The following is a 26,056-nucleotide window of genomic DNA, read 5'->3' as shown; positions in this document are numbered from 1 at the left end:
TGTAATTGCGCATAGACAGTTCATAACGATTGGGATTTCCAGGTGCCGTCGTCCAACCGTTACCCACATCCTACCTCATATTCCGTGCTCCCAGCCAGGCAGCCGGAAAGTGCTGGATGGATGCCCTGGAACTATCACTGAGGTGTTCAGCCCTATTGGTACGATCTGTACCCATTATAGACACCAACACCATTGAAGGAGCCACCAGCACCCACGAGACCCAGTGGTCCGAGGCGGACTACGAGAAGCACTTTGACGAGCATGGTAAGTCTCTCCAAGCCTTTTGTAGTATATCTCTCGCCGGAAAATTCTTCATAATCTGTTTTCCACTACTAATTCGTCTATTTTCTCTACATCTCCTCTGATCCAAACTTGCTTTGTATCGCTCGTTGATCGTTTATAATACTTGTCAACTCTAACTATCTGTGTTCGGTGTCATGTGTCCGCCTCGTGTCCACCCTTACCGATGCCTACCAACGCTCGCTAACACCCGCCTCCCTGGTGTAGTTCCCAAACTGAAAGAGCACCTTAACTATCTAATGAAGTACCTCCCGCCGTCCCCGCCTGGCAAAAATAACCTTCACGTAGAACCTATCGAAAAGTCCTTCCACCGTAGTCCTTGTCCCTCGCCGACCCCGATCTTTCAGCAGCTCTACCTGGCGGTGGCTCACTGGGAGCGATATCTGCGTGATTCGCCTGACTTCCTTCGCTATCTGTCGACGGAAAGTGGTGTCGAGCCGCAGTCCGGAGCAGTGACACCAGCCGGAATTGACGACGATGTTTTCGACGAGGACGGAACTATGCACTCCGTAGAAAGAAGACGGGGTTCACTTCAGGTCGCATTTCCGCTCGTATCCGGTAACGGGAAGTGGGAGTATTCCGACGAAGAGCGCCATCGTCGGCGAAGCAGTCCAGCCGAGTTCAACAAGGAGTGCGGAACCAGCGGGATCACGATTCGGATTTCCGACGATCGATGTTAGATGTTGTTCCTTGTTGTTTAGAAATTCTTTATTTTTTTGGCATATTATATTGAAGGGTACTATTCAGACGAGTAATCAATTTCAGATTTGGATATCGACAGTCAGCCGGACCAAGGGACGTTGGTCATGTCGGCCGGTGAATCCGACTCGGAATCGGACATGGGCGAAGGAATGGAAGTGGAGGAGTTTCCGGAGACGGCTTATGTACATTCATCCGAGGAGGAGTTCGGAGCGGTAGGATCGCAAAACAAAAGAATATCGTTAGCGGTTTGTCGAAAGTTGAATTATTTTACAGGCGGGCGAGCAGGTGGAGGAACTGCCCGAGGAGCATAAGAGCTTGATATGGTTTCTGGTCAAACAGGTGCGACCCGGTATGGATCTGAGCAAGGTGGTGCTGCCGACGTTCATTTTGGAACCGAGGTCGTTTTTGGACAAACTAGCTGACTCGTACTATCATGCGGATATTTTGTCAAAGTAAGTATGCATGTGCAAAGATAATAATTTATTTAGTTCTCCACTTGTTTACAAGGTACACGTAACAAGTTGCAAATGTTAACAGGTATTATCTTCTTGTCAATATGATCAATGGTCAATATGACCATTAAGATGAAGATACTAAGGGTGAAGCCAAAGGACACGCGACCACACGATGCAACGCTATGTGACAGTGCAATTTGACAGTTCATTGATAATAATTGTTATTCCTTTGTGTGGGTCGCGTCGCGTCGCATCGCACGCGTTTATTCTGGCGGGCACTTAAAATATAACGTGGACTTTTTTTCTATAGGGCCAAGAATGAAAAATTGGGTAACGAAACTCCTACTATCAGGTTTTCTGCAGCCTCCAAAGTGTAGTTTAATTCCAGAACGCTGTTTGCATTAAGGAGCTTTTCGTTCGCCACCGTTTTTTCGAATCTTCTTCTTCTTGCTTGCGATTAATTTATCCAAGGCCTTCACAGTCCAGACAATTTCTGAATTTCTCCGGATAACTCATTTAAAGATTTACAATGTTCTGAAAAACTTCGATGTGAATATGAACATTATGTGGAAGAATTTGATTTGAAAAATGTAAGGGGGGTAACCACTTTCCTATGATGGGACTCGAACCCATAACTCCAATACGCTAGGCTGGGGCTTTTAACTTACTAAGCCACCAAGGACCTCCGTCGGCCTTCGCAACTTAGCAGCGAATGAGCCCGAGATTGTTTGAAAACATATTTTGTTTGTGGTTAATCACCTCTTAACCCTCAAAGACCCAGAACGAACGATTTTTTTTTTAAAATGGCTCACATTCAGCACCTGATCGTCGGAATTTCACGTGGTGCTCAATGGGAATAGCAATATTTTCGCCCTGATACATTTTCAGACGGAAGTTACTAACGCATTTGCCCAAAAGTACACGCGGCACTCCCCAGAGGAAACGACGCATCGCGTTTTTTGCTGCCCGTATACTTGATTCTTATGGGAGATAACATTGCGGCGTTTCCTGGGGTGCGGTTGTTCCTTTCGAATGTGGAACGCCGCGTGGAATTTTGTGCAAATGCGCTTTTGGAAACATTACAACAGCAGCGCGGTGTATCGTATTGACAGCACCCTACAATATTGTTTAGATCCGAGTTATTGACAAAAATAAGTGTGCACGGAGGTCTTTTTCCTATAATTCGAACATAACCTCAATGATCTGGACGTGTTCACGCCCGCAATTTATCAAATCAACCATCGAACCATCTCAAAAATATATTTGTAAAGATTTGTGGTCGATTCAGATGGTTTCACTATATGAGTAGGGCAGGGTTTGGATGAATGAAGCAATATACTCCCGAGGAAGAAAGCTTCATGAGAGAACAGTTTCAAAGTGCTTAGTGAAGAATGCTTCATCACTCCATATGGCACTGTTGTACGAAACAGTTGGAGAGTAAAATCAAACACCCGCTAGTGCAGAGAGTATTTAACTCTCTTGTATCACTGATACACGCTTAAAATCAATAACACAGAGATGTGTTTGCTTCACACAAAACGGACCTAATGCAGAACAACACCTAGATGAGCGACAGTTACACAGGCACAAAAATGCCTCGTACGGTCGTGATAACGGCCCTTTTTAACATGCAAACGTTTGTACAGGGTGTCCTACGAAAGGCTGAAACACATAAGGCTGAAATCCTGAAAGGCTGAAAGTCTCAAAAGGCTGAAAGTATCAGAAGGCTGAAACGTATCGAAAGGCTGAAATTGATGGGATGAAATGAATGCCAACCATACGATATGTTGTACCAACTATGTTGAGTGGTTGGATAGTGAATAATGGATAAAGAATAGAGAATAATGAATAAAGAAGAATAAAAAAATAAAGAATAAAAAGTGAAGAATAAAGAATAAAGAATACAGAATAAAGAATAAAGAATGAAGGATAAATAATAAAGAATAAACGAATAAAGAATAAAGAATAAAGAATAAAGAATAAAGAATAAAGAATAAAGAATAAAGAATAAAGAATAAAGAATAAAGAATAAAGAATAAAGAATAAAGAATAAAGAATAAAGAATAAAGAATAAAGAATAAAGAATAAAGAATAAAGAATAAAGAATAAAGAATAAAGAATAAAGAATAAAGAATAAAGAATAAAGAATAAAGAATAAAGAATAAAGAATAAAGAATAAAGAATACAGAATAAAGAATAAAGAATAAAGAATAAAGAATAAAGAATAAAGAATAAAGAATAAAGAATAAAGAATAAAGAATAAAGAATAAAGAATAAAGAATAAAGAATAAAGAATAAAGAATAAAGAATAAAGAATAAAGAATAAAGAATAAAGAATAAAGAATAAAGAATAAAGAATAAAGAATAAAGAATAAATAATAAAAAATAAAGAATAAAGAATAAAGAATAAAGAATAAAGAATAAAGAATAAAGAATAAAGAATAATGAATAAAGAATAAAGAATAAAGAATAAAGAATAAAGAATAAAGAATAAAGAATAATGAATAATGAATAAAGAATAAAGAATAAAGAATAAGGAATAAAGAATAAAAGAATAAAGAATAAAGAATAAAAGAATAAAGAATAAAGAATAAAGAATAAAGAATAAAGAATAAAGAATAAAAGAATAAAGAATAAAAGAATAAAGAATAAAGAATAAAGAATAAAGAATAAAAGAATAAAGAATAAAGAATAAAGAATAAAGAATAAAAGAATAAAGAATAAAGAATAAAAGAATAAAGAATAAAGAATAAAGAATAAAGAATAAAGAATAAAGAATAAAGAATAAAGAATAAAGAATAAAAGAATAAAGAATAAAGAATAAAGAATAAAGAATAAAGAATAAAGAATAAAGAATAAAAGAATAAAAGAATAAAGAATAAAGAATAAAGAATAAAGAATATAAAGAATATAAAGAATAAAGAATATAAAGAATAAAGAATATAAAGAATAAAGAATAAAGAATAAAGAATAAAGAATAAAGAATAAAGAATAAAGAATAAAGAATAAAGAATAAAGAATAAAGAATAAAGAATAAAGAATAAAGAATAAAGAATAAAGAATAAAGAATAAAGAATAAAGAATAAAGAATAAAGAATAAAGAATAAAGAATAAAGAATAAAGAATAAAGAATAAAGAAAAAAGAAAAAAGAATAAAGAATAAAGAATAAAGAATAAAGAATAAAGAATAAAGAATAAAGAATAAAGAATAAAGAATAAAGAATAAAGAATAAAGAATAAAGAATAAAGAATAAAGAATAAAGAATAAAGAATAAAAAAATAAGAATAAAGAATAAAGAAAAAGAATAAATAATAAAGAATAAATAATAAATAATAAAGAATAAAGAATAAAGAATAAAGAATAAAGAATAAAGAATAAAGAATAAAGAATAAAGAATAAAGAATAAAGAATAAAGAATAAAGAATGAAGAATAAAGAATAAAGAATAAAGAATAAAGAATAAAGAATAAAGAATAAAGAATAAAGAATAAATAATAAAGAATAAAGAATAAAGAATAAAGAATAAAGAATAAAGAATAGAGAATAAAGAATAAAGAATAAAGAATGAAGAATGAAGAATGAAGAATAAAGAATAAAGAATAAAGAATAAAGAATAAAGTACATTTAAAGAATAAAGAATAAAAATTTCACAGAGACGAAGGAAGAAGGAAAGAAGAAGGAAGAAGGAGAAAAAGAAGGAAACAAGATGAAAGATTGAAGAAAGAACATAGAAGAAGGAAGAAGAAAAAATTAAGATAAAGATGAAAGAAGAAATAATGATGATGCAAGGAGAAACAAGGAAGAAGGAAGGATAAAGATGGGAGAAGGAAGAAAGAAGAAGAAACAAGAATGAAGAAAAAAGAAAGAAGAAGGAAAAAGGAAGGAAAATGGAGGAAGAAGAAAACAGGAGTAGGACGAAAGAAGGAAGAATAAAAAAGGAAAAAGAAGAAGGAAGAAGAAAGAAAAAAAAAGAAAAAAAAAGAAAGCAATCTAGCAAGAATCAAAAACTAAATACAAGAACCAAGAACAATTAAGTCTTGTTCCCTTCTATGTTACCGCCATCAGGAGTGACAATGGTTCTGGGGGTGAGAATGGGTCATCGCTCTCACCGGCAGTCTGTAGGTCGTAGAGAAAAATCGTTCAAAAAGGTCTCTTATATTTTAGTATTCTTGCCCTCAGATACATTCAATGTATTCTACAAGCATTCATTCAGTACCAATTCTCACCCCCATTTGACCCATTGTCACCCCCGACGACAGTACCTCAAAATTTTATGAGCTGTATAGACTACAAAATAAGAATTCCGTATAAAAATTGAAAGACAACAAGAAGTCACAAGAAGGTTGCGGATCATTTTAGTTTGTGCCCTCTAATTGTGCTCTTCCACTAATATTGGTTTCTCACGATTTTTCAGCCTTTCGAGTTTCAGCCTTTTGTTAATTCAGCCTTATGTGAGATTTTTACTTTTCAGCCTTTCGTGTTCAGCCTTACGAGTTTTCAGCCTTATGTGATTCAGCCTTTCGTGGAAGACCCTTTGTACAGATTCCTTGTTTCATGAGGAACCAAATACTGTTGAAAATATTGAAATCCAAGCTTCAATAAATCCACACGAGCTATTTTTGTGGCTATGTAACTGTCGCTTATCTAGGTGTTGTTCTGCATTAGGTCCGTTTTGTGTGAAGCAAACATATCTCTGTGTTATTGATTTTAAGCGTGTACTGAGTTGCGCATTTCTGTTGGAATGAATGTGTAAAAGAGAGGTATATAATGCAGGCTCTCTCTTTCTCGCTAATATGGTTTTGTATTTTCACAACACTCACTCGCATCTGAAACACCGATGAACAATGAACCAAGAAAGCATTCTCATTTCACGCTGCCATACTGAACGATGCCTCCTCCCCACTACCCGCACTCTAACTTTCATCTACTCAGTGACTGAGTAAAATTGTATTGTCGTCTCTTTTCTTCCCACTGAAATTTTACTCAATTTCCGTCAAAAGCAGGACAACTCATAGTTTTGAGTAGTTCTGCTTTTGACGAAAATTGAGTAAAATTTTCGTGGGAAGAAAAGAGACGGCAATACAATTTTACTCAGTCACTGAGTAGATGAAAGTTAGAGTGCGGCTTGTGAAGATGCCACGTTCAAAATTCCCCACTTTCAATGTATAAAACTTATTAAGGTTACTCGGGGAGGCACTAAACACCGTGTTATTTCTCCTATCTTTCGTCTCTTTCTACCATTATCACCTCGCAACTTTGGAGCGGCGTATTTCGGTTTTCAGTTGTTTGATGTAACTGTAAATGTATCAGCATGTAGATTGCGAGTAAGCACGCGCCGGTGATACTTTTTCAAAATCATATTTGTTGTAGAAAAAAAAGTTAAGCATTCAATGATGAAAATGTTGACGATTTGATGATTGTTAGTGCTTCCCGTGTCACCTTAATGCTTAGTATTTGTATTAATGCTTAGTAGGGGAAAATACGGCTTTGGCAGGTTTTGTTCTATTATTGTCAGGGGGTTTTTGTCGACCAAATTTAATGAAATTTGGCCACAATATTCTTTGATATGCAAAGAATGTTTAGGCCAAATTTGGGCATAATCAGTCATAAAAACCCCCTGACAATAATAGAACAAAACCTGCCAAAGCCGTCATTCCCACAATTTGCCTCTTCCCTTGTTCGTGCAGCAAGCAGCACGTAATCGAGCTAACTTCAATCGGTGCAATAAAATTAAATCCTCACTGTGGACTAAAAACGATTTCGGATTCGCCGGATTCAGGGGTCACAATAAAATATACATGCGGGAATATGCATGTGGCTGTTCAAACTTTACAAATCAGGAGTTTTAAAAATTTCATTTTCAGTGTATCAAATACAGTGGTTGGTTTCCTACCCGCCGCTGCCGTATCCATGCGCTATCGTATATGTAAAAATAGCCAGCATGAGTTAACCACCTGAAGTTTGTATGGCGAAAGACATCTAACGCGGGTTTTCTCAACAGTAGGAACTTTTCACGAAAAACTATTTGGTACCAGTCATGTAGGAAGGTGTCCGCTACTACGCTTACCAAAATTTTTTTTCGATTAAGGTGCTTATTTTCGAGATATTAAACATTAGATGCCTTTCGCCATACTGATTTCCAAAAGTTAACTCCTAGTGTGCCGCTGTAAGCACGCTCAGGCGATTCATTGACATTGACCTTCTGAAATTTTTACCTGGGCCGGATTCAAGGGGCAAAATGAGGAAGGGAGCCATAACACCGATTACAATGAAACTTGGCAAGCGGCTGCTCAAACTTCATGAAAATACAACATGAGCTCAAAGAATTCGGTTTTAAATTGAAATTGACCTGTTAAAATTTCGACCAGGGCCGGATTAAGGGGTCAAAATGGGGAAAGCATGGGGCATATCACCAATTACAATGAAACTGGGCATGCGGCTGCTCAAACTGCATGAAAAGACATCAGGAGTTAAAAAAAATCTGTTTGCAATTGAAATTGTCCTTCTGAAATTCCGACCAGGACCGGATTTGGGGATCAGATTTGGAAGCTCGTGGGCAGCAGGGACTATGTCCAAGGGCTTGACGATCCCTCCCCAGGCCATCTGCGAGTTGTGGGGCTTGCCTAGGATGTGGTGGGGTTTGACAGTGGGCCCTGTTAAACCTCTATAAAAAGCTGCATGTATCCGCAAGTAGGCCCCACCAAAGCGACCGTGTGCCGCTCAAAGCGCACAAGCCCAAGTCCTGGTGTTAGGTGGGACGCTAAACAGCCCTGACACGACGGCCCTCCGACGAGACAGGAGGTTTGCGCAGGCCCAATAAGCCGCCTAGAAAACCAATCATTACGAACAATATAAGAGATAATGCGACTCGATATAATCGGCAAAGACCTAGGCGACGAATAAAGGATCACGATTGGAAGCTTGGAACATGGAACTGCAAGTCGCTAGGTTTCGCAGGTTGCGATAGGATGATCTACGATGAATTACATCCCCGCAACTTCGACGTCGTGGCGCTGCAGGAGATTTGCTGGACAGGACAGAAAGTGTGGAAAAGCGGGCATCGAGCGGCTACCTTCTACCAAAGCTGTGGCACCACCAACGAGCTGGGAACCGGCTTCATAGTGCTGGGTAAGATGCGCCAACGCGTGATTGGGTGGCAGCCAATCAACGCAAGGATGTGCAAGCTGAGGATTAAAGGCCGTTTCTTCAACTATAGCATCATCAACGTGCACTACCCACACGAAGGGAGACCCGACGACGAGAAAGAAGCGTTCTACGCACAGCTGGAGCAGACATACGATGGATGCCCACTGCGGGACGTTAAAATCGTCATCGGTGACATGAACGCACAGGTAGGAAGGGAGGAAATGTATAGACCGGTCATCGGACCGGATAGTCTGCACACCGTATCGAATGACAACGGCCAACGATGCATAAACTTCACAGCCTCCCGCGGTATGGTAGTCCGAAGCACCTTCTTTCCCCGCAAAAATATCCACAAGGCCGAATGGAGATCTCCTAACCAAGAAACGGCAAACCCAAATCGATCACGTTCTAATCGACGGTAAATTCTTCTCCGACATCACGAATGTCCGCACTTACCGCAGTGCGAATATTGAATCCGACCACTACCTCGTTGCAGTATGCCTGCGCTCAAAACTCTCGACGGTGTACAACACGCGTCGAAGTCGGACGCCGCGGCTTAACATTGGGCGGCTACAAGACGGTAGACTAGCCCAAGAATACGCGCAGCAGCTGGAAGTGGCACTTCCAACGGAAGAGCAGCTAGGCGCAGCGTCTCTTGATATTCGATCCGCCATTGGTAGCACCGCAACCGCTGCACTAGGCACGGTGCCCCCGGATCAGAGAAACGACTGGTATGACGGCGAATGTGAGCAGTTAGTGGAAGAGAAGAATGCAGCATGGGCGAGATTGCTGCAACACCGCACGAGGGCGAACGAGGCACGATATAAACAGGCGCGGAACAGACCCTCCTTAGCCGTGCGGTAAGATGCGCGGCTACAAAGCAAGACCATGCTGAGGGTGGCTGGGTTCGATTCCCGGTGCCGGTCTAGGCAATTTTCGGATTGGAAATTGTCTCGACTTCCCTGGGCATAAAAGTATCATCGTGTTAGCCTCATGATATACGAATGCAGAAATGGTAACCTGGCTTAGAAACCTCGCAGTTAATAACTGTGGAAGTGCTAAAAACGAACACTAAGCTGCGAGGCGGCAATGTCCCAGTGGGGGATGTAATGCCAATGAAGAAGAAGAAGAAGGAACAGACAAAACTCGATTTTCCGGAGGAAAAAGCGCCAGCAGGAAGATCGAGACCGTGAAGAAACGGAGCAACTGTACCGCGCTAATAACACACGAAAGTTCTATGAGAAGTTAAACCGTTCACGTAAGGGCCACGTGCCACATCCAGATATGTGTAAGGACATAAACGGGAACCTTCTTACGAACGAGCGTGAGGTGATCCAAAGGTGGCGGCAGCACTACGAAGAACACCTGAATGGCGATGTGGCAGACGAAGATGGCGGTATGGTGATGGACCTGGGAGAACGCGCGCAGGACATAATTCTACCGGCTCCGGATCTCCAGGAAATCCAGGAGGAGATTGGCCGGCTGAAGAACAACAAAGCCCCTGGGGTTGACCAACTACCAGGAGAGCTATTTAAACACGGTGGTGAGGCACTGGCTAGAGCGCTGCACTGGGTCATTACCAAGATTTGGGAGGAGGAAGTTTTGCCGCAGGAGTGGATGGAAGGTGTCGTGTGTCCCATCTACAAAAGGGCGATAAGCTGGATTGTAGCAACTACCGCGCAATCACATTGCTGAACGCCGCCTACAAGGTACTCTCCCAAATTTTATGCCGTCGACTAGCACCAACTGCAAGGGAGTTCGTGGGGCAGTACCAGGCGGATTTATGGGCGAACGCTCCACCACGGACCAGGTGTTCGCCATTCGCCAAGTACTGCAGAAATGCCGCGAATACAACGTGCCCACATCATCTATTCATCGACTTCAAAGCCGCATATGATACAATCGATCGGGACCAGCTATGGCAGCTAATGCACGAACACGGTTTTCCGGATAAACTGACACGGTTGATCAAAGCGACGATGGATCGGGTGATGTGCGTAGTTCGAGTTTCAGGGCATTCTCGAGTCCCTTCGAAACCCGCAGAGGGTTACGGCAAGGTGATGGTCTTTCGTGTTTGCTATTCAACATCGCTTTGGAAGGGGTAATACGAAGAGCAGGGATTAACACGAGTGGTACAATTTTCAATAAGTCCGTCCAGCTATTTGGTTTCGCCGACGACATAGATATTATGGCACGTAACTTTGAGAAGATGGAGGAAGCCTACATCAGACTGAAGAGGGAAGCTAAGCGGATCGGACTAGTCATCAACACGTCGAAGACGAAGTACATGATAGGCAGAGGTTCAAGAGAAGACAATGTGAGCCACCCACCGCGAGTTTGCATCGGTGGTGACGAAATCGAGGTGGTAGAAGAATTTGTGTACCTGGGCTCACTGGTGACTGCCGAAAATGACACCAGCAGAGAAATTCGGAGACGCATAGTGGCTGGAAATCGTACGTACTTTGGACTCCGCAATACGCTCCGATCGAATAGAGTTCGCCGCCGTACCAAACTGACAATCTACAAAACGCTAATTAGACCGGTAGTCCTCTACGGACACGAGACCTGGACGATGCTCGTGGAGGACCAACGCGCACTTGGAGTTTTCGAAAGGAAAGTGCTGCGTACCATCTATGGTGGGGTGCAGATGGCGGACGGTACGTGGAGGAGGCGAATGAACCACGAATGAATTATTGGCAGTGGCTGATTTTCTACTCGCCGCAGCCACATCCAGGCGCTATAGTATATGTACAAAATAGCCAGCAAGAGTTAACCGCCAGAAATTTGTATGGCGAAAGTCATCTAACGCTGGTTTTCTCAAAATTAGGAACTTTTCATGAAAAACTATTTGGTATTGGTTATGAGGGATGGTGTCCGCTACTACGCCTACCAAATATTTTTTCGATTAAAGTGCTTAATTTTGAGAAATCGAACCTTAGATGCCTTTCGCCATACTGATTTCAGAAAGTTAACTCCTAGTGTGCCGCTGTAAGCACGCTCAAAGCAGTCGATTCATTGCATCAGCTGTTGGGAGAACCATCCATCGTTCACACCGCGAAAATCGGACGACTGCGATGGGCCGGGCACGTAGCCAGAATGTCGGACAGTAACCCGGTGAAAATGGTTCTCGACAACGATCCGACGGGCACAAGAAGGCGAGGTGCGCAGCGGGCAAGGTGGATCGATCAGGTGGAAGATGACTTGCGGACCCTCCGTAGACTGCGTGGTTGGCGACGTGTAGCCATGGACCGAGCCGAATGGAGAAGACTCTTATATACCGCACAGGCCACTTCGGCCTTAGTCTGAATAATAAAAAAAAAAAATTGGAGGCTCCCGGGCTGTGACTCAGAACAGATGTGTAGTTCGTAGACTTAAATCGGCCAGATTACAGATATGGTGGTTAGACCAGTTCGGCACCAACATTTCAAAAGGGCGTAACTGCTTTTGTAAACAAAAGCTTCTCACGTCGCTGGTGGGTTAATTTGAGCCCACCCACGCAATCCAATACCAATGATGGAAGCATCGAATGCTCTTCTTTCGTTTAATGGTGCTGGATTGCGTGGGTGAGCACAAATAAGCCCACCCGAGACGTGAGAAGCTCTTGTTTACAAAAGCAGTTTCGCCCTTTTGAAATGTTGGTGCCGAGTTGTCTACTCTTGTTTGGCTTTCTCTTGACAACTTAGTTTGTCTTGAGTGTGCATTACATAATAGTCCATAGCAGATGTCATCGCCAGTTACGTACATACCTCTACATACGATAAGATCCTCAATGATGACCGCAGATAGCAAATGGTAGTTGATATTTGGTTTGGGCATCTATTTCTTCAGTTGTAATCGTCCAGACCGGCAGCTATGATCATGTGTTATATCACATGACAAGTGTTATACCACATGACAATTTCAATAGTTTAGTATAGTTTTTTACCTGACTTATGTAGTCTTAATGGAGTAATATGTAATGGGGAACAGCCTACTAGAACCATGCACATTTTGCCGAGTTGGAAAAGGCGCAAAACCCTCATATCTTTTCACCAAAGTAACCGGACACATAAACGTTACAAATTAGCTTTTAAAATTAGGTAAAATCTAATCTAGAACTGGATACAAAACTACTCATACAACAACATGATGATGCGATGCCGTTCAAGTCGTAGAGTGAGTAAAATTCGTTAAAACATGTGGACATAGATCGGATCGGATAATGTATCTCACAGTTGAGGGGACGAAAATCTAGGTGAAGTAATTTCAATAAGCGCAGAGTCCGTGCTGGAGCGTAGATTCCGACTTGACCCAGTTTTGCAGGACTGTCGGTGTCTCCATTCAAAACTGTGGCGGGAAAAGTCGGCTGCGTCATAACGCGCCTGTTTTCGAGGGTATCGAGGTCTAGCAGCCGACACCGACAATGGACCCCATACGATCATGCCAAATTCTAGTATGGATCGAACGAGCGCGCAATATAATGCTTTCAGACACAATGAATTACGATGATGTCCGAATAATGCTACTTGAATGTAAGACCAGCATCGAGGGTAATCGCCAGATCCTGGACACTGTGCGCACGAAGGAGAAGTTGATTATTCATAGTGAAACCAAATAAAATTGAATTCTTGTTTCGATGGTATGTGATGACGCCTCATTTATGCACACTTCAGATTCTAATCAGATTCTGGAGATGCATACAGTTAGTGACAGAGCGTACTATGGTGTACATTTTTACATCATCAGCATAGAACGTACGAAACTGTGGCGGGAGAATAAGTGCAACGTCGTTCAAGAACAAAGTAAACTGCAAATGTCCTAAGTTGCTGCCTTGTGGGACACCGGAAGTGTTAATAAAGTGATACGATTCAGCTGAACCATTTCGCACGCAAAGCTCTCGGTCCACAAGACAAGATTTGAACCATCTGGTTAACACTTCCGACACGCTCAGTTTGTTGAGTTCCGCATTTAGTATTTGGTGGTCCACAAGGTCAAAAGCGGCTTTGAAATCGTCTAACTTGTTTCGGAGTTATTGTGAGAGCGTCAAAGTTGAATACATCATTGGGAGCATTCGGCAAGGCTGTTTTGACCTGATTGTCAGAGGCAGATGCGTCCGAGAAAATGCTTCTGAAGCTGTCAGATAAGAGTTTGCATTTATTCTAACACGCGCAATATCCAAAAAATTCAAGCGGTAGTCCTTCCTCGTTTCCCTTAGTGTTCACAAGCGATCAAAATTGCTTTGGATTTGATCGTAGGTTTTACTGAGTACGACGTACCTACATGGCGGCGATAAAGTAGGGGATTGAATAAACGATACTCATTGCTGGCATGTGAAAACAGTTGTTTAGTAGTTGGGTTTCGGTTTTGAAAATATTTCTCCACCGTTTTAAATGACGAAGTTGAGCATTTCCCCATGTTGGTTTGGACGGTGACTTTTTTACAGGAACATTTTCAGCTATTGCGCGATTGAAGACAAGTGTAAAGTACTTCACAGCTTTTTCGACATTGACTAGGGTACCAAAATACCGCCAATCAAATTGATTGAGCGTTTATCTTAGTCCCCTTATATTGGCTTTGCGAAAGTCAAGACAATGCAGATCATCATTCTCGAAGCAAATCGGTGTGGGCAAATTGTCATAGATTTTCAATGCAATTCTGTTCTACTGATTAGTGGCTCGACAGCTTCTGTTATCGAACGTCTGGTTCGTTTGCCAAAAGAATATCAAGGAGTCGAGAATTTCTATTGAACACCTGATTTAATTGTGTTAGACTATGAAGATTGAAGTATTGAACCCATCAAAAAGAGCAGCACAGGATGGAGATATGCTTGAATGTAGAATGCTCAGATATGACTTCTTATTTGCTAGTGTTTGCCAAGCCAGGTGTGATTGATTGTAATCGCCGAAGATCAAAGTGAGATCATTTGGTGCAAGTCGGACCATCACATTGTCAATCGAATCAATGTGAATCACACTTTCTGCAATGTAAATCACACTTTCTGTCAGGTGGAAGATATACAACTCCTAGGCTCAATGTTCGATGCTTTGCTTCCATCTTCACCCGAGGTACTGATTGGAGCAGACTCAATAAAGGAATTCAGATGTCTATAATTTATTTACTGCCAAACACGCAGTCTGCGGAGGGTCCGCAAATCGTCCTCCACTTCATCGATCCACCTTGCCCGGTGTGCACCTCGCCTTCTTGTTCCCGTCGGATCGTTGTCGAAAACCATTTTCACCGGATTACTGTCCGACATTCTGGCTACATGCCCGGCCCACCGCAGTCTTCCGATTTTCGCGGTGTGAACGATGGATGGTTCTCCCAACAGCTGATGCAACTCGTGGTTCATTCGTCTCCTCCACGTACCGTCCGCCATCTGCACCCCACCATAGATGGTACGCAACGCTTTCCTTTCGAAAACTCCCAGTGCGCGTTGGTCCTCCACGAGCATCGTCCAGGTCTCGTGTCTGTAGAGAACTACCGGTCTTATAAGCGTTTTGTAGATAGTCAGTTTTGTACGGCGGCGAACTCTATTCGGTCGGAGCGTCTTGCGGAGTCCAAGGTACGTATGATTTCCAGCCACTATGCGTCTCCTAATTTCTTGTATCGTTATCGGCGGTGAGCCCAAGTACACGAATTCTTCAACCACCTTGATTTCGTCACCACCGATAGAAACTCGTGGTGGGTGGCTTCCATTGACCTCTCTCGTCTTCGACGTGTTGATGACTAGTCCAATCCATTTAGCTTCGCTTTTCAGTCTGATGTAGGCTTCCTCCATCCTCTCAAAGTTACGTGCCATGATATCAATGTCGTCGGCGAAACCAAATAGCTGGACGGACTTCGTGAAAATCGTACCACTCGTGTCAATCCCTGCCCTTCGTATTACTCCCTTCAAAGCGATGTTGAATAGCAGACACGAAAGACCATCACCTTGCCTTAACCCTCTACGCGTTTCGAAGGGACTCGAGAATGCCCCTGAAACTCGAACTACGCACATCACCCGATCCATCGTCGCCTTGATCAACCGTATCAGTTTATCCGGAAATCCGTTTACGTGCATTAGCTGCCATAGCTGGTTTCGATCGATTGTATCATATGCGGCTTTGAAGTCGATAAATAGATGATGTGTGGGTTCGTTGTATTCGCGGCATTTCTGCAATACCTGACGTATGGCGAACACCTGGTCTGTGGTAGAGCGTTCACCCATAAATCCCGCCTGGTACTGCCCCACGAACTCTCTTGCAATTGGTGTTAGTCGGCGGCATAAAATTTGGGAGAGTACCTTGTAGGCGGCGTTCACAATGTGATTGCGCGGTAGTTGCTACAATCTAGCTTATCGCCCTTTTTGTAGATGGGACTCACGACACTTTCCATCCACTCCTGCGGCAGAACCTCATCCTCCCAAATCTTGGTAATGACCCAGTGCAGCGCTCTAGCCAGTGCCTCACCACCGTGTTTAAACAGCTCTCCTGGTAGTTGGTTAACTCCAGGGGCTTTGTTGTTTTTCAGCCGGCCGATATCCTCCTGGATTTCCTGGAGATTCGGAGCCGGAAGTCGCATGTCCTGCGCGCGTGCTCCTAGGTTCATTACCATACCGCCACCGTTGTCTGCCATAACGCCTTTCAGGTGCTCTTTGTAGTGCTGCCGCCACTTTTGGATCACCTCACGCTCGTTTGTAAGAAGGTTGTCTCCAGCCAGAATATCCAGAATATCTCTCCAGCCATCTTCAAGAGATGCTGCGCCTAGCTGCTCTTCCGTTGGGAGTGCCACTTCCAGCTGCTGCGCGTAGTCTTGGGCTAGTCTACCGTCTTGTAGCCGCCCAATGTTTAGCCGCGACGGACGACTCCGACGCGTGTTGTACACCGTCGAGAGTTTTGAGGGCAGACGTACTGCAACGAGGTAGTGGTCGGATTCAATATTCGCACTGCGGTAAGTGCGTACGTTCGTGATGTCGGAGAAGAATTTACTGTCGATTAGAATGTGGTCGATTTGGTTTTCCGTTACTTGATTAGGTGATCTCCATGTGGCCTTGTAGATATTCTTGCGGGGGAAGAAAGTGCTTCGGACTACCATTCCGCGGGAGGCTGCAACGTTTATACATCGTTGGTCGTTATCGTTCGATACGGTATGCAGACTATCCGGTCCGATGACCGGTCTATACATTTCCTCCCTTCCTACCTGAGCGTTCATGTCACCGATGACGATTTTGACGTCCCGCAGTGGGCATCGATCGTATGTCTGCTCCAGCTGCGCATAGAATGCTTTCTCGTCTTCAGGTCTCCCTTCGTGTGGGCAGTGCACATTGATGATGCTGTAGTTGAAGAAATGGCCTTTCATCCTCAGCTTGCACATCCTTGCGTTGATTGCCTGCCACCCAATCACGCGTTGGCGCATCTTTCCCAGCACTATGAAGCCGGTTCCCAGCTTGTTGGTGGTGCCTCAACTTTGGTAGAAGGTAGCCGCTCGATGCCCGCTTTTCCACACTTTCTGTCCTGTCCAGCAGATTTCCTGCAGCGCTACGACATCGAAGTTGCGGGGATGTAGTTCATCGTAGATTATCCTGTCGCAACCTGCGAAGCCTAGCGACTTGCAGTTCCATGTTCCAAGCTTCCAATCTTGATCCTTTATTCGTCGCCTAGGTCGTTGCCGATTGTATCGAGTCGTATTATCTTCTGTGTCGTTCGTAATGGTTGTTTTTAAAGGCGGCTTATTGGGCCTGCGCAAACCTCCTGACTCGTCGGAGGACCGTCGTGTCTGGGCTGTTTAGCGTCCCACCTAACATCAGGACTTGGGCTTGTGCGCTTTGAGCGGCACACGGTCGCTTTGGCGGAGCCTACTTGCGGATACATGCAGATTTTTATAGAGGTTTAACAGGGCCCACTGTCAAACCCCACCACATCCTAGGCAGGCGCCGCAACTCGCAGATGGCCTGGCCTGCCCCCTCTAGCCATAACACAATTGAAACAGGGGTTGATACCTTCATATCAACATTATAGCAAACGTTGATATAATTTTTCTGCACAAAAATCTACTATCTGGTACGCTACCACGACGAATTTCCATCCATAACGTAGGCAAATAACTTTGTTCTAGCTATGTATTAATATCAAGCGGGTTCAAGTTATACTGAAGGTGATTATCTCCGATTTTGTTTCCAATGTCTACAAAAAATTTAGGCAATTATTTTGTGGAAATATTCATAACTAATGTTGTTATAATTTGGATATGAAATAAAACTGGACGAACACACATTTTTATCGAATTATACAATCATAACACACGTTGTTTTAAATAACAACCATTGATAGAATTGAGATATAATTTTGTTATACATTCCTGATCGGGTATGGGCCAAAAAGTTATTCGATCAGCTTTTGTGTGGAAGATCGTTATGCAAGGTGACGAGCCCCCACAAATCTTTTGTATCAAAACCAACCTTTTTTGTACATTTTGAGCCCCCCACAAGCTGTCAGCCCCGGGGCCCCATTCCGGCTAAATCCGGTCCAGGTCACGACAATCATTTGTTACTCGATGCACGATTATAAAAAGCTTTGTAAAAACCACACTTTTCTATTATAAGTTTCATGAATTTGCCACCTTTACGGATGTTCTGGATCTTCTGGAGGACCTCCGGTGGCCACTCAGGTCCAGCAAAACGGGTCACCAGAATCATTTGTTATTCAGCGTTCGATAATGAAAAGCTTCCCCGGTGAATAACTAACAAATAATATAGGGTAGAATACGGCTTTGGCAGGGTGCGACATTTGTTGGCACCCTCAACAATATTTGCGTTTTCCAGCAAACATACACTATTTATGAACATAAATTTGATTCAATCACACAATTTCAAGTCTAGGCTTTCATTTGAATAAGTTGTTTGTGTAAAAGTGGCAAGATTTGACGAATTAATCACCGAAACAAATTTGCACCTACGAAATCCTTGCCATTATTGCATCGCCCAAGAGAGCAGCAGACGAAAAGCAAACTGTTACTTACTTTTTTGGATCGCCTGTTTCTTCTCTTTATCGTGTATGATACGACAAATTAGGTACGCAAACTACTTTTTACACTTTATTACCACTTGATTATCACCACAAATAGCAAATTTATCCAATATTTGCTCTACGTTTAAAAAATAAATAAAATTGGGACTGTTCGTTTTCTTTGGCAGCAGCGCACTTTGGAATAGAGCGAGAGAATGTGTTTGTGAGCATATCAAACACACGCTAAAAAAAAATACCACGCACAATTCCATGTGATTTGATTTAAGCAAAACTACGAACAAAATATCCGGCGTTGGCATTTATTTTAAAAAAGTGGCTGACAGAACCGTTTTCCTTTTGCAACTTCAATACTTTCCAAGCTCATCAAAAAAAATCATAACCATTCCCGTTCCTACATAGCGCATTTCAACCATAAATAATTGCCTACTTTTAGGGTATTATCAATTATTCAACTGTGAAACGTAGTGTACGAATGAGGTGGCTCCAGCTCAATCTTATGTGTATAGATTTGGTTTTACATAGTTTACATCGTTGTACACAACCCCCATGATTATTTTGATGAAACAAACATATCATGTAAGGACCTTCAAATCTAAGGACCGTAAAGAGCAAGTTGTATATTTGAAACTGGTTGATAGACTTTTGCTTACGCGTGAAGACTCTAAGGCATTACAAAAGACAAAAGATGTAAATCTTGGCAGTGGACGATAAATATGTAAGTTCCCTTCACCAAAAAGGCCAACATTATTCAAATAGGTTAAAAATGGTAAAAGTTATGAAATTGTCAATATCTGGGTACACGGGTACCCTATCTGCCATTCACGTCTATTTTTTGTTGGCCGCATAAGGGGTAAAATTTGTTTTACAATGTGTTTAAATGTTTTTGCCTATCGTCCACGTGACATAAAATTGATGCCAAAGCTAAAATTCATGTTTTGTTTTATACCAGTTTTGATAATTAATAAAATTTCTTCCAAAATTGAGTGAAGCGAGATGAGCGTGCGGCCGATTATTATGAATGAATTTTACTACTAGAGGATATAAACAACCAGCATCTGGCACCAATACATTACTAGTTTTCTACTTCCATGTCTAGTTGCTGAAAGGAGCAAAATCATTGCTGATAATAGAAATTGCTATGCCAATAGAAGAAACGTTGACCTGTTACTTTATATTAAATTTACTAAGTTTGTGGTAAAAGATATTATATTAAGTGAACACCAATCATCAAAGGAAGAGCATACGAATGTATACCAGTTGAACTATACCTGTGTTTTAGTGTAATTATTCATTATTTTTATCATTCAATTTGGCGAATGTCTTAGACTGCCAAGAATAGGTATTTTCCCCTAATCATAACAAATTTTGCTGGGATGATAGTGATAGATGAATAACAAACACTGTGATGAAAATGATTGCATAATCTGTTCTTCAATCGTTGTTCTGCTCTTTCTTACAATAACATATGAATAATAATTTTTACTATTTTAACCAAATTTGTCTTGAGATGCTATTTTGTGTTATTCAAGAATAACATAAGAATGAAAAACCTGGTATTTTTGTCATTCTTATGTTATTCTTGAATAAGACAAAATAGCATTTCAATGACAAATTTTGTTATAATAGTAAAATTTATTATTCATATGTTATTGTAAGAAAGAGCAGAACAACGATTGAAGAACAGATTATGCAATCATAACAAAGTTTGTTATTCATCTATCATTTGCATTTTCAACTTATCAATAATAACTGGTTTTGATATTACTTTTTCTGTAAATATTTTGATGTTTGTTTTTTTAGCAACGAGGGGAACGGTTCGGCACTTTATCTCATAGGTCCTATTTCCATCCCATCAAAAACAAAGCAATGAAAAGGACTTTGGTTGGTTTCTTATTTGCGTGTTAGCAAAAAAAATGGCGGGTTGTGCTGTATTTCTTTGTTTTGCGATGAGATGAATATATGTTCAGTGAGATGTAAAACGGATCCGTTCCCCTATATCAAACAAACTAATGTGAGATTTTGCTATTCTGGTATTCATATATTTATAGTAAAATTTGTTATTTGTTTTGCTATTTTCTTCTACCCGGGTTTGGGAAAAAACGCGCTCCGTGATGAGCTTCATGAATTGACCACTTTTACGAACGTTGCGGATCTTCTGGAGGATCTCCGGTGGCTAAGTACGATAATAAGGCCGATACAAATATTTAAAATCTTTTTTGTCTCCTCCCCTCGGATTTTGTTTTGCCAAAAAATAATATTTTGAGGGGGCAACAAAATAAAATTCGGATAATTTTGAGGATTTTTAAAACATTCTTTAACAAATCCGAGGAGTTTTTAGATTTAGGAGTTTTTAGAATTGTTTCTAATATTAATTTTTTATTATCAGGGGGAGGCCTAAGAATATATCTTTCTATATAATAAAAATGAAATGGTCTGTGTTCGTATCCGCATAACTCAAAAACGGCTGGATGGATTTTCTTCATCCCTTCAACAGAAACGTTCATTATAGTTTCCGACGGGTTTATATGATATTCCCTCATGCGAAACCACAAGTAAGGTAAAGTGAATCCTGAAACACTAAAATAAAGATTCGTATGGAAATTTTTCATGGGCTGTTCACTACGCGCATTTTTACCTACTATGCAAGACAACATCTGCCGGGTCGACTAGTATTCCATAAAAACCGATTCCTATTAACCAGAATGGCCAAGCTGCATAATCAGTCCGTAACACCATCCGCGGAATCCATACCTTTAATTTGGCACCAATGATTGAAAATCGGTTCGAAAATGATTCAAGTTGGGGTCATTTTACTCATTTTTGAGCTGCCAATGCACAATGTGTCACTTTTATGTTGCGGCGTTCCTAGAGGTCGCTGAAAGCTGGTTACCACCCAAAAAATTTCGTTTCCAAAAGTAAGGAAAAGTAAAAAAAATCAATTCAATTTTTAAATCATCTCTGGGCTAAAATAGACCTCAATAATGCACTCTCCCTTTATAGAAAATAGTTTTTATAGCCTCTCCCTTTATTCCATTCTTGCAGAGCCGTCCTCGAGGACGATCCGTTCACCCGCATGAAAACCGTAGTCCAATGGTACCTGTCCGGGTTCTACAAAAAGCCCAAGGGTCTCAAAAAACCGTACAACCCTATCCTAGGGGAAACGTTCCGGTGCTACTGGCAGCACGACAACGGCAGCCGGACGTTCTACATTGCCGAGCAGGTCTCGCACCATCCACCGATTTCCGTATTCTACGTCACGAATCGGCAGGATGGATTCTGCATCAGCTGCAGCATTCTGGCTAAGTCCAAGTTCTACGGAAATAGTACTTCGGCGATCCTAGAGGGAGTAGCTACGTTGACTTTGCTGCCACGGGGCGAGAGCTACACTCTGACGGTGCCGTACGCCCACTGTAAGGGTATTCTGATGGGAACGTTGTCCATGGAACTGGGCGGAAAGGTGTCGGTCGAATGTGAAAATACGGGTTACAAAACGGAGCTGGAATTCAAGCTGAAGCCGTTCCTGGGAGGCAACGAGTACACCAACCTGCTCACCGGGAAGCTCAAGTTGGGTAAGGAAACGTTGGCCACGATAAACGGCCACTGGGATGGGGAAATTAAAATTAAGGATTCACGCACCAATGAAGAATCGGTGCTGTTCAATCCAACGACGGATATCCGTGCCAAACGATTGAAACGCTTCACGGTACCGATGGAATCGCAGGGTATGACCGAATCGGAACGACTTTGGCAACACGTGACGGCAGCCATCCGGCGCGATGACCAGGTGGGTGCGACCGAAGAAAAAACAGCATTAGAGGAAGCGCAACGAATGTCCGCGAAGGAGCGGAAAGCTACCTGCGCCGAGTGGATCCCAGCATTTTTCCAGCAGGATCTGGTCACTGGACAGGTTCGATATTTGTTATTATTTTAGGAGAATCATTGAACTAAACCTTTGACTTTCTAATCATCAACAGTATCACTACAAATATGCCGATCTGCGTCCGTGGGATCCCCGGAACGACCTGCGACAGTATGAGAGCAACTATCGGATCCAAACCAAGACCCGCCATCAGGCTCCGATGGTCAGGACGGCGTCAGTTGTCAGCACCGAACCGCTGAGTATTCTGCAGGCAGATTCACGCGGTTCGCTGCGCAAAGGCCGCATGGTCGTTGCCGGTACGGTCTTGAAAGCTCGCAAAATCTCATCTAACACATCCACCCCGGATCTGAACGATCCGAACTCGGACTCTAGTCACTCGAACGATCATGACATTAGCATCTCCAACACAAGGTGAGTTTTTATTAATTGATCTTTTCACACAAAGAATCACTAGATTGACAGTCCTAATGAAAGCAGGGTAATGCACTCACTGGAGGACATCAACAAGAAGCTGGAGGAACATTCGAAAAAGTTGTCTAAACTGCAGCTGGATATGGACAAAATTCACTGGGCACCGAAGCCCAGCCAGAGTCAGGGCGGAATCTTGTCACCTACAGGTCTGAAAGCGATTGCGTATGGAGTGATCGGGCTGTTGATACAGGTCCTGGTGGCGTGGTTCCTTACGAAGCGTTCCCTGGCCAGCGCAGGCGGTAGTGCTTCTGGGAGTGATGGCGGTGGTGCCAGTAGGTCGTAAGTGATGCTTTAGTTCTAAGTTTGTCACGTTGAATTCCTGTTCGAGCACAGGATGAAGATTAATTCGAACAAGATATTTTGAACAATGGGAGCGGCATAAGGACACACATCACCTAAAAGGTTGCCAGTGTCGATAAATTTTGATTTTGGACGAAGGAAAATAGCTTGTAAAGTGATTAAGAATAGTTATTCAGCATTAACGAACCGGAATGTTTTTTTTAGAAACTTAATGAACTTTTCAATTGATAGTCAGATATTAGTATTCGGACACCAGAACCATAGTCACGTGCGCTTTTTACTGTGTGAGTAATCCCATTGGAGTTTTTTTCCATGTGTCGTTGATAAGTGGTTGCCTTGTTTCTTTCTTAAGTTTTATTTTTGAGAATTTTGTTTACAGAATTTTATTTTCTTGGTACCATGTATCCAATGTTGAATTGATTATTATCTCGAACAGGTATTGGCGGCACATTCTCATATTTCAATAAAATAAATGTGAATTTTTCGATTGATTTAAATTGAACCACATATTTGCTGGCAAAGTTTAAGGCTCCTGCTAACTTCCACAAGTTGTCGGATTCTCATTAGTTAATCTGTGTTTTAGTTTGTTTTATTTTGATGATCTTAGTTTATGGATTATATTGATTATGGGTAATGGATAGGGTTTTCCATCAAATTTTGAATTATCGGTAAAGCGATTACTGATCATTTATTGGTTTCTAAATTGTACCCGTTGGAGAGTTATTACCACATTCAATGTATGACGCCTTGATAACGCTACAAAGCTTTAGTTGAAACTCCAACCAATTCAAACCTCGTACACTCATTTACCTTGCACAAGCTAACCTCTGCGCATGCCCTCACCTAAACCCAAAAAACGTCCAGATGCATAGTCAAAGTTTAGTGAAAGCTCCCCTCCATTATTATAGCACCATAAACACATCCGCACAAACTTTTGCCTGGCACGGAAAAAGTTGTCCAAAGCACACCAACTGCTATTATCCCACCCGCACACCTCTCGAAATGTGAATTAAGTCTTACATTCCGAATACTATGGCTGTTGATAGAAACACGAAAGCAGATAAAAAGAAACATCAACACTGTGACAAAACGATCTGCTTAATTGATATCATTTACTCGCACAGAGAACCGAACTAAACAATTAACAAAACAAATTATGCAACTTTTAGCTAATTAGTCTAGCTGATAAACGATCCAAATCGGTCGGAAATATTTTTCGCAAGTCTATCGAATGCAATACTAATGTACACTATTCTTATACTAAACCTAGAACTAACTTTGGAGCATTGTTGATTGGAAAGGGACACTCTTGAATATGGTAGACGACGCGAATCGAAGGAAACTAAAATCAAACCTTTTTATACTTAATTCAAACCCATCGGGTGCGGTTTAATAGTTGGGGATCAAATATTTAAATTTAAACGATATTATGTCCCGGTTTAGGTTTCATTTGTGTCATCCGTCATCGACGGGATGAGAACGGCGGTGTATTTTGTGTCCTACTTTGAATCGAATGTTTTGTGTATTTTGTAAGGTGTACAGAAAAAAAGGCCATTGTGGTAAATTTGTATTTAATTAAGTCAAAACTTTGGAAAGTTTGTCCTTTTATATTGCTTGTGAGAGTTTTGGTGTATTAATTTAAGTGAGAATAATATCGGACCGTTAGATATCACATCTTATAATTACCTAAATGCAAGTCACATCAAATTTCCCCGGCAACCCGATTATCACGTACTAAGGAATGTTTGTATTAGATTATTTGGAACAGCATGGCGTTGTTTGAATGTTTAAAATCAGAATCGGTTTGTAAAAATATTTATTCAAAATCAAGTCAAGTTAAAAAAACAACAAGGAAACAAATCGATCATCAATCAAGGTTCAACTTATACAAACAACAAGCAGTTGGCTAGTTCAGCAATGATAAATTTAATTCAATCATTAATTAATATATTGAATCAAAGTTAATACAAACTGTTGCTAACAAACAAATAAAAAATAAATTTCCGCTAAAAACTGGGATAGGAGGTGATTATCAGAATAAATTATAATTGAGATGAATTGTTGATGAGACGAATAAAATTAAAAACTGGTTACATTGAAACATGATTGCAACATTTAATTTGATGACATTCTCCAATTTCCACAGTTAACCAATAATTTTATATACCGTCGTCGGGGGTGACAATGGGTCAAATGGAGGTGAGAATGGGTCACTGTTTCAACTACTTAGAATGCTTGTAGAATAGATTGAATGTATTTGAGGACAAGAAGACTGAAATATAAGAGACCTTTTTGAACGATTTTGCTGTACGACCTCCAGACTGCCGGTGATAGCGCTGACCCATTCTCACCCCCCAGACCCATTGTCACCCCCGATGGTGGTATTAAATTTTGTGTTGGATGGTATGGTATGGATGTGTTGATTTTATAAAGCTATCAAATGTGAGTCCTAATTTTACGGAATTAACAGTTTCCTCAACAGCTGATGCAATTCATTAAACTCCTAAACTAGCTTCAGCAACCCGCCATAGATGGTACACAGCACTCTTCTTTGAAAAAATGATTCATCAGATTTGCGTGTTATATTGGTTTTCGAGCAGGATGGACATAGTCGGCGACGGTCCAGATATGGAACCACCAACGCTGGGCGAGGTAAAAAAGGCTCTAAACGAGCTGAAAAACAGTAAATGTGCCAATTACAGAGGGATCACCCTTCTGAACTCGGCGTACAAAGTTCTGTCGCGTATCCTGTTTAACAGACTGAGACTCCCACCTTCTGCCGAGGCTATGTAGAGTGTGCCATCGATATCTCGTTAGCC

General features: G+C 41.4%; 1 protein-coding gene across 5 annotated transcripts in view; it reads left to right on the top strand.

Annotated features, from left to right (window-relative positions):
* LOC134222910 (oxysterol-binding protein-related protein 8) overlaps positions 1-25,338 on the top strand; it is a 205,040-nt gene extending 179,702 nt beyond the window's left edge. For 4 of the 5 annotated variants that reach the window (XM_062702057.1, XM_062702063.1, XM_062702069.1 and 1 more), the window contains 7 exons: positions 43-264; positions 508-975; positions 1,066-1,214; positions 1,276-1,454; positions 21,629-22,493; positions 22,561-22,877; positions 22,944-25,338. In XM_062702057.1, the coding sequence (XP_062558041.1) occupies positions 43-264; positions 508-975; positions 1,066-1,214; positions 1,276-1,454; positions 21,629-22,493; positions 22,561-22,877; positions 22,944-23,220 (2,477 nt within the window). In that variant the 3' untranslated portion in view covers positions 23,221-25,338. The remainder of the gene's footprint in view (positions 1-42; positions 265-507; positions 976-1,065; positions 1,215-1,275; positions 1,455-21,628; positions 22,494-22,560; positions 22,878-22,943) is intronic. The other variant, XM_062702081.1, reaches the window with a different exon arrangement.
* Positions 25,339-26,056: the final 718 nt, after the last annotated feature.

The sequence above is a fragment of the Armigeres subalbatus genome, chromosome 1 (genome assembly GCF_024139115.2).
Source record: "Armigeres subalbatus isolate Guangzhou_Male chromosome 1, GZ_Asu_2, whole genome shotgun sequence".
In the NCBI taxonomy this organism is placed as follows: domain Eukaryota; kingdom Metazoa; phylum Arthropoda; class Insecta; order Diptera; family Culicidae; genus Armigeres; species Armigeres subalbatus.
This window is presented reverse-complemented; position numbering and strand designations above follow the sequence as displayed.